This window comes from Pseudopipra pipra, chromosome 28 (genome assembly GCF_036250125.1).
Source record: "Pseudopipra pipra isolate bDixPip1 chromosome 28, bDixPip1.hap1, whole genome shotgun sequence".
Taxonomy (NCBI): Eukaryota; Metazoa; Chordata; class Aves; order Passeriformes; family Pipridae; genus Pseudopipra; species Pseudopipra pipra.
This window is the reverse complement of record NC_087576.1, coordinates 807,785-815,601: the sequence shown is the minus strand read 5'-3', so window position 1 is coordinate 815,601 and position 7,817 is coordinate 807,785. Positions and strand designations below refer to the sequence as shown.

The window sequence follows — 7,817 nt, the reverse complement described above, 5'->3', positions numbered from 1 at the left end:
ATCTCATCACCCGCTGCTCTTCAACTCTCATTTCCTGGGCTATTTCCATAGATTATCTCCGGCTCTCTCCCAGCACAGGACTTGCCCCCTGTTTATTTCTCTGTGTACCAGACGTTGTTTCACCCTTAAGCCCTCACGTACCTGATCCACGAGGACTGAAGCTCACGTGGCAGATTTTGGAAGCCCCAGATGGAGAGCTGCCCCAGCCACACTTTCATTACATGTCCCAGCAGCCCCTCAAAAGCTCCACACTCCAAACTTGCATTAATTGGGTTTTCAAACCGACTCCCTCACACCCTGTCTGCTTCATCCCTGAGACGCACTCGGAGGCAGACTCGGAATAAAGTCCCTCTGGTCAAGTGTTTGCTGCTGAATCAAAGTGACACAACCAACCAGCCCTCTTCTTTGTTCTGCTCAGGGAGGGACTTTGCCAGGCAAGCATCAGCAGGGAAAAATTCCCCCCCTAAAAAAATTACTGTGCGCAGGAGCCTCCCCCAGGACACATCCTCAGCCCCCATCTCAACTGGGGGAAGTTTGACTTACTTCAATTTATTGCAATTAAAACAATCACTATGTTAATTATCATGGCATGGGTGTTGAAACAGTGGAAAATGTAAATATTTCAAAGGCATTCAGGGAAATGCTTCCTCCTGCCCTTTCTTTGCTTGGATAACGGGGGGCTCAACTGGACACCCGAGGACTTTATTGGAGTGCTCAAGTTTCACTATTTAACCCTCACGTGATTAATTGGGTGCTCATGGGTGAGCTGATGGGGTGCTCATGCATCAAATAATTGGTCACTTATGCACAGAAGGGCATTCCTGCATTTATTAATTGGAATTTGCTGGTGCAAAAAGGCAGGAGAGGCCGAGCTGTGCCTGGGGGAGCTGAGGGGACCAGCCCCAAGCAGGGGGAGGCACGAACAGCTGTGCCCAGGGTCTCACCCAGCTCATTTCAGGCTTTGGGGTGAGGCTGGGAACGTCTGGAGGACAGTGGCTGCCACGTGCCCCCCTCACAGTGGGGTGACATCCCTGCCCTGGGTGGGCACAGCACCAGCCCCACACTGTGTGCCGGGGGGTCATATCCTGCACTGGGGGCTCAGTGCCTCCGTGGGCAGGGGTGCAGCCCCACCCGCTCAGTTGGTGCCTGTTTGGTCTCCATGGCATTGAGACTTGGCCATTAATTACCTGGCAGTTGCCATGGTTATGCCAAAGCCCTCCTGGAGACGCTGTCGGGCAGGATGGGGTGGACGTGCCGCTGCCAGGGGCTGTGGGAAGGGGGACCAGGGCATCCCCCCAAAGCACCCACCGTTCCTGCTGCTGGGGCTCCACCAGCTCCCACAGGGTCTCTGTGCTGTCCCACAGCCCAGGATCCAGCACAGGGGTCACAGCTGAGTGGGGTGACAGCTCTGGCTCCCTCAGCTCAGCTCTGGCATTTTCTATTACAAGTTGGGAAAAATCAAAACCCAGAGCCACGTGCTCCCTTCCCAGCCCATCCTCCTGCAGGTCCAGGGCTCCCCTTGAACTCAGCCTCCCTGCCAGCTAGTGGCAGGCATAGAATGGATTTGGGTAATTGTCTCAATTAGGAGTTCTAATGACATTATTTCAGCAGCTGCATTTCCCTGCACTGCCATGAAGGACTCGGTCCTGTTGATCCCAACAGGCACACTGGAGAGATTCCTCCTGGAACAAAAGGACCATTAGCTGGGAGCTGGCAGGATAACTCATGCCAGGGCTGTGCAGGGCATTGAGTCCTACCTGAGGAGGCAGAGCCACAGCACAGTGCAGCCTTCCTCCTCCAGACATGCTGGAGCTGGGAGAGGCCCCAAGCCCCCTGTCCTGGCAGCAGCCCACAGCTCCCCAGGGGCTACTCGCTGGGACCTCTGCCCAGCCCAGCATCACAGAGGCACACATGGAATAGGTTTTCCCGAGAGGAGGCAGGGAGGGAGGGACAGGAGAGCAGGTGACACGGGAGCACCAGAGCACAGTCCAGACTGACTCCAGGGTATCTGCACTTCCTATTATTATCACAATAAAAAGGGGGGGGGAAAAGCATTTCTGCAAACATGGGAGGAATGGAGGGGGCCAGGAGAGGAGACAAAGAATGACAGCCAAAGCCCAGACAGTTTGTGTCCCTCTGCAAGGATCTGTTGCATTTGGCACAGGGCACTGGCAGCTCCTGGCAAGGGGTGTCCCCACCATCACACCAGCTGCACTCAGAACTCTCTGAGCTGCCCCTGTTCTATGATTCCCCATCATCATCCTCATCTCCCACATCTTCCTCCAAGAGCTCTTCCTCCTCGGCTTCAGAGCTGGCATCATCTTCCACTGGGGAGAGAAGAGGCAGGGCTGCAGCAGGGGTGGCCCTGACCCACCCCACAGCAGCAGAGCAGGGAAACTGGCACAGACCCCCTTGCCCAGCCCACAACTGCCAGCAAGCACCAGTTGCCCCCTGAGTAGCCCTCCCTGCAACCCTGGGGCAAAGCAGGGAGCACGAGCTGCCACAAAAGCTGCCGTGGGACCCCACGTGCCCACCCTGACCCCGCAGCTTGGTGACACTCACGAGTGACTCGCTGTCCACTGAGATAGACTGGCCCAGCCCCACACTGGAGCACGAAGGTGACGGGAGGGACCAGCTCCAGAGCTTTGAGGCTGATCTGCAAAGAGACAGAGCTCAGAGACATCCCCCCCCCGCCGAGCCCAGCCCGAGGTGATGTTGTCATCCCAGAGGCAGCGGCTGCCCTTACCATGGGCAGCACCGAGCTCCGCAGCGCCGCGATGGGCACCGGCCTGTGCTCCCCGGAGGCGTTTTTGGAGTCCACAGCCACCACGTGCAGCTCGTCCCTGGCGTCAGCCCCCAGGCAGATCTGCGGGGCCGAGCAGAGAGCCCGTGGCAGGGATCCGCCGGCCGGGGCTGCGGCAACTCCTCGGCAGGGCTCGGATCTCACCGTTCTCAGCAGCACCAGGTGCTCCAAGAAGTCATCGCCCTCCTTCACCACGCAGCTCCGGGCGCCCGTGCCCAGCTGGCAGCCTGGGGGACACGGCACGGTCTGGGCGTGCACAGGCTGCCCCCGCACAGAAACAAAGGGGAGGCTTTCCCAGGGGGGCACTCCAAGGGAAAAGGGGAATCACACCCAGCCTGGCTGCCTGCAGAGCACAGCCACTGTCCCCCCACTCGCTCCTGCCACCAGCTGCCCCCAGCGCACCCCGGGGCTCACAGCTCCCTACCCCACAGCTCAGCCACGGGCCACTCCTCCGACAGCAGCCGGGAGAAGGGAAGCGAGGTGTCCATCCCCCACGGCAGATCTGACACCGCTGACCAGCTCCCGTGGGACAAACAGCAGAGAAAACAGAGAAAACAGCACCCAGAGAGCAGCAAGGACCTGCTACGGCACCGGCAGCTGATAAAGGGAAGGGGGATCCCAGGGAGGTGAAAGCTGGGAATGCAGTGCAGGTGACACCAATGCACCCACCAACCCCTCACACCCCCCCAGCAGCACCTACAGCCCATCTGAGCCCCCTTTAGCTTGATTAGAGATGAGGCCACCAGTCCTGCTAGGGGGGACCTGTAGAGCCCTGGGCCCCCATTCCCTGGGCCAGCCCCCCCTTGCCTCTGCTGTTTGGGGAGTCACTCACTGACACTGGGCTCTTGAGGGGGGTAAAGAACCCCTCGTGGGCTGCTTTAGACTGCGTGGGAGGATGAGGCCAAGGGGGCTGGGGGGCACAGAACCTGTTTGTGCTTGGGGACAGCTGCTGGGATCAGAAATGAGTCCCCTGAGAGCCACCAGAGCTACCAGACTGGGGCCTGAGGCTTTGAGATGGCTACACTTGCCACGAGCTGCTTTTATTCTCTTTATTTAGTGATTTCATCCTTGCAGGGTGTTAAAAGCAAAACACACCAGGAGAGGATCCCAGCAGGGCAGACCCTGTGGCACCCTGGTTCCCGTGCAGAAGCTGAGATTTCCCTGGCACCAGGAGGTGGCACTGGGCACCTCTGTCAGCTCTGCCTGCCCTTTCAGGGTGTGAGGACGTGTGGCAGGGCTGGGGGCTGGCATCATGGCACTCCTAGGGCCTGGCTTTTCTCTGCCAGGCACAGCCCCTGGAAAGGGGGATGCACCCCCTGAGCCTCAGGCAGCCCCCCAGGAGCACATGGAGCAGCACCCCTCTGCTTGGGATGGACTTGGAGGCATCGCAGAGATTCACAGGTTTATTTCACACAGCAGGGGGGAGACAAACCAGGACAAAACCTGTACAGTCACTGTGACTTATTTACACCAACTCACGTGGGGTGGGCAGGGCACGTCTGTGCACGTGTGGGACAAGAATCCATCTCCCGTCCCATCCCCAAGCAGCACAGACAGGGACACCTGCCCCAAATGAGAGGGAGGAACTGGAGGAGACCTGACGAGGTCATAATTCCCTGGTTTGGGAAGTCCTTTGTGCTCAGAGCTCCCCTCACTCCCCCGAGCCCTTCCTCTGCCTAAGGCATCGCTTCGGCTCCCGGGATCGCACCCAGCCCTGGAATGCAGCAGCTAGGGCAGGGATGGAAATCCTTGGAAGGGCTTGTGCATGCAGGAGGCTTTCCTCCCTTCCAGATGGACTGTCTGAAGCTGGCCGAGCCCAGGGCGACTGGGCCATTCATCCTTCAAGAGAGCAGAGCTGCCAGTCTCCACATCCCACTGCCAGCGTCCACATCCCACTGCCAGTCTCCACATCCCACTGTCAGTGTCCACATCCCACTGTCAGTGTCCACATCCCACTGCCAGTCTCCACATCCCACTGTCAGTGTCCATGTCCCACTGCCAGCCATGCCAGGAACACTCCAGGTGGGAGCTTGTCCCCTGTCCACACATCCCCAAGGCTGTGCTGTCCCTGGGCAAGCGGCTCCAGAGCTTTTCCCCAGCTCTAGGTCTCCAGCACCAATGGCCCAGAGGAGCCAGTGCTGTCCCGAAACCAGCAGCATTCCCAAGGAAGATCCCCCTCCTCTCCAGGTCAGTGCATGCACCGGAGGGTCCTTCCAGCACCGTCACCCCTGGTGCTGCTTCTCCGTCCCCAGCCCTGCAAAAAGAGGGTGGGAGTGACACAGGGTCACCCACCGGGCTCAGCTGGGGACAGGGACCCACGGCCACCACCCCAGCAGGCACGGAGGGGGATCCAGGAGCACCATGCACAAGGGGCTGGCCGCGGGCTGCACTCCCCGGGGAGGGCAGAGGAGAGGCCGGAGGGGTGATGGCCCGGCCGGGGGAAACACTCACTCTCCTCCCGGCTCTCGGCTGCTCCCGGTCAGACGGACGGACCCGCGGGTGTGTCTCTGCCGGCAAACCTGGAATAGAGCACAGCGGGTGAGAGCCCAGACCCTTCCCACCACTCACCACCTCGTGCTCTCAGCACGGGTGAATCCCAGGGAGCACCTCTGGCACCCCTCTCTGCACATCTCTGCTGGCAGGAATCTCTCCTGCCCTCAGGCATCAGGAGGGGTTTTGACCAGAGAAACACGGTTAAAATCCACAGTAACCACAATAACTCCAGTTTCATCATACTAATAAAAAAACCCTCAGGGTGGAAAAACCCCACCCTGTAATTTGGAGGTGTAAACCCGTGTCAGGGTGCTGGCAGGGCAGAGCCACAGCAGGGGTGTTCCTGCCAGCCCCCTGCCCTGAGCAGGCCACCAGCTCTGGGAGCCCATCTCTCACCGAGGGACAGAGGGGGATGAAATGAATTCCCTTCCCAGATTTACACTGTTGGAGGGCAAAGAGACCCACAGAGCCCAGGCTGGCGACAGCAGCCCTGGTGCCTCACTCTAGAGGGAGTCTCTGCATTGTCCTTCTTTAGCAGCAGAAAGTGGGAGCAGGGGCAGAAGGGAGAAATCCCAGGCTTTGGGACACACTCCTGCTCAGCTGGTTTGCTTCCCTGATCACAACCAGCATTTCCTTTACCCTGGAACAGCAGAATCTGTCCTGGCAGGCTGGGGTGAGACTGGCTGGGACCCCAGTTTTGCATCCTTGTGGAGAGGCCAGGGGTTTAGGGGAACATAAAGGGAGAGGACAGTGGTTCCCAGTCCCACACCCCAGCACTTCTCCCGTGCACCATGGGGTCTGCCTGCCCCCCCAGCTCCAGGGTCTGCCTGCCCTGCAGCTCTGCACTGCGCTGTCAGACCGTAGACCCACCACTGACAGCCCTCCCAGTCACTCCCCAAAGGGCTGGATGCCCTGAGCCCCCCCGAGCCGGTACCTACTCATCAAGCTGCGAGCACAGCGTGGTCTGGGTGCCCTGCAGCCGGGACTCGCCCAGCGGCCGCTGCCGGTGGCCACTGCCCTGGGCTGAGGACGTCTCCTCTGTCCGGCTGCCGCTGCCCCGACCCTCCCCGTCCTCCCCGGGGCACCCGAGGGCCGCCTTGCTGTCCTCTGGGGGGCCCCCGCGGGGGCTGAAGGCGCAGGGGCAGCGCTGCAGGTCCTGCTGGACGGCGTGGAGCCGGCGGTCGGCGCGGCGCGGGCAGCACAGCAGCTTGCGGAAGGCGCTCCTGAAGTCGGGGCTGCGGCAGTAGATGATGGGGTTGAAGGCTGAGTTGATGTAGCCCAGCCAGTTGAGGAAGAGGAAGAGCTGGTCCGGCACCAGCGGCCGGCAGAAGACCTTGATGATGTTGGCCACGAAGAAGGGCAGCCAGCAGAGAGTGAAGGTGCCCATGATGATGCCCAGGGTCTTGAGCGCCTTGTGCTCCTTGATGGCCAGCAGGCGGGACGGCCGCCTCCTCCGGCTGCTCCGGGACGTGGGGCTGGGGGGCTCCTGCAGGAACCTCACCTTGTCCTTGCCGATGAGCTGGACGTGCCGCGTGGCCACGGCGAAGACCCGGACGTAGACGAAGATCATGATGAGCAGGGGCACGTAGAAGGAGATGGTGGAGGAGATGATGGCGTAGGTCATGTTGGTGACGAAGTCGCAGCAGCGCGGGTCGTCGTAGCAGCGCGCCGCCTGCTCGTCCGCCCCGTCCCGCCACCAGTGGTTCATGATGGGCAGGAAGGAGATGAAGGCGGAGATGGCCCACACCAGGCACACCACGGCCCGCGCCCGGCCCTTGGTGACCAGCGCCTCGTACTGCAGCGGCGAGGTGATGGCGAGGTAGCGATCCACGGCGATGGCGCACAGCGTCTCGATGCTGGCCGTGACACACAGCACGTCCAGCGACGTCCACAGCTCGCACACCGTCGCGCCGTAGGGCCAGTGCCCGCTCAGCAGGATGGTGGCCCCCGGCGGCACCACCAGCAGGCCCATGATGAGGTCGGCGCACGCCAGCGAGGTGATGAAGACGTTGGTCATGGTCTGCAGCCGCGGCGTCTTGGCGATGGCCACGATCACCAGCAAGTTGCCAGCCACGATGACCAGGACGGTGAGGCTGAGGGCGGCCCCCAGCACCCACTGCCGGCCCAGGCTGCCGGCCCCGCTGCAGTTGCCGGAGCCCCCCCAGGCGCTGCCGTTGCCCGCGGGGAGGGGGCTCATCTCCGCCGGGCTGGGGGCGCCGGCCCCGCGCCCCGCCGTGCGCTCCCCGCCGCGCTCCCGGCGCAGCCCTCGGGGCGGACCGGCGGGGCCGGGTCCCCTCCGCGCCGGAGGAGGAGCCTTTAAAGGCGCGGGGCGGCCCCGGGCTGCCCGCTCCGGACGGCGAGGGGAGAGGAGAGGGCGGCGGCACCGCCTCCCCCCCGGATGGGGTGTCCCGGCCCGTCCTGCTCCCCCCGGCATCCCCGCCGGGCGCCCTTCGCCGTGCGCTCCAGCTCCTCACTCTGCCTTCCCGTCCGTCTCCATGACCTCCAGCCCCTCGCCGTGTCC

General features: G+C 62.0%; 2 protein-coding genes across 3 annotated transcripts; both read right to left on the bottom strand.

Annotated features, from left to right (window-relative positions):
• Positions 1-377: 377 nt before the first annotated feature.
• On the bottom strand, positions 378-3,448 carry LOC135403786 (nucleoplasmin-like). Of its 2 annotated transcripts, XM_064638106.1 has the most exons (5): positions 3,228-3,448; positions 2,948-3,030; positions 2,747-2,866; positions 2,563-2,656; positions 378-2,327 (listed from the first exon to the last, which is right to left on the bottom strand). In XM_064638106.1, the coding sequence occupies exons 1-5, from the start codon at positions 3,289-3,291 to the stop codon at positions 2,242-2,244; spliced, it is 447 nt and encodes a 148-aa protein (XP_064494176.1). In that variant the 5' UTR covers positions 3,292-3,448; the 3' UTR covers positions 378-2,241. The 2 variants fall into 2 exon arrangements, with proteins under 2 accessions (XP_064494176.1, XP_064494175.1); XM_064638105.1 differs by having other exon boundaries at positions 538-2,327; positions 2,747-3,030.
• Positions 3,449-3,862: 414 nt separating this feature from the next.
• ADRB3 (adrenoceptor beta 3) lies at positions 3,863-7,572 on the bottom strand. Its single transcript, XM_064638184.1, has 3 exons — positions 6,235-7,572; positions 5,255-5,322; positions 3,863-5,057 (listed from the first exon to the last, which is right to left on the bottom strand). The coding sequence occupies exons 1-2, from the start codon at positions 7,491-7,493 to the stop codon at positions 5,283-5,285; spliced, it is 1,299 nt and encodes a 432-aa protein (XP_064494254.1). The 5' UTR covers positions 7,494-7,572; the 3' UTR covers positions 3,863-5,057; positions 5,255-5,282.
• Positions 7,573-7,817: the final 245 nt, after the last annotated feature.

Excerpts from the sequence above, each read along its gene's own strand:
- LOC135403786 (XM_064638105.1), bottom strand. The coding sequence starts at position 3,291 with ATGGACACCTCGCTTCCCTTCTCCCGGCTGCTGTCGGAGGAGTGGCCC. Across the intron at positions 2,657-2,746 it reads GGAGCTCGGTGCTGCCCATG|ATCAGCCTCAAAGCTCTGGA; the intron begins GTAAGGGCAGCC and ends GTCTCTTTGCAG. Across the intron at positions 2,328-2,562 it reads CAGTGGACAGCGAGTCACTC|TGGAAGATGATGCCAGCTCT; the intron begins GTGAGTGTCACC and ends TTCTCTCCCCAG.
- ADRB3 (XM_064638184.1), bottom strand. The coding sequence starts at position 7,493 with ATGAGCCCCCTCCCCGCGGGCAACGGCAGCGCCTGGGGGGGCTCCGGC. Across the intron at positions 5,323-6,234 it reads CTGTGCTCGCAGCTTGATGA|GTTTGCCGGCAGAGACACAC; the intron begins GTAGGTACCGGC and ends GCTCTATTCCAG.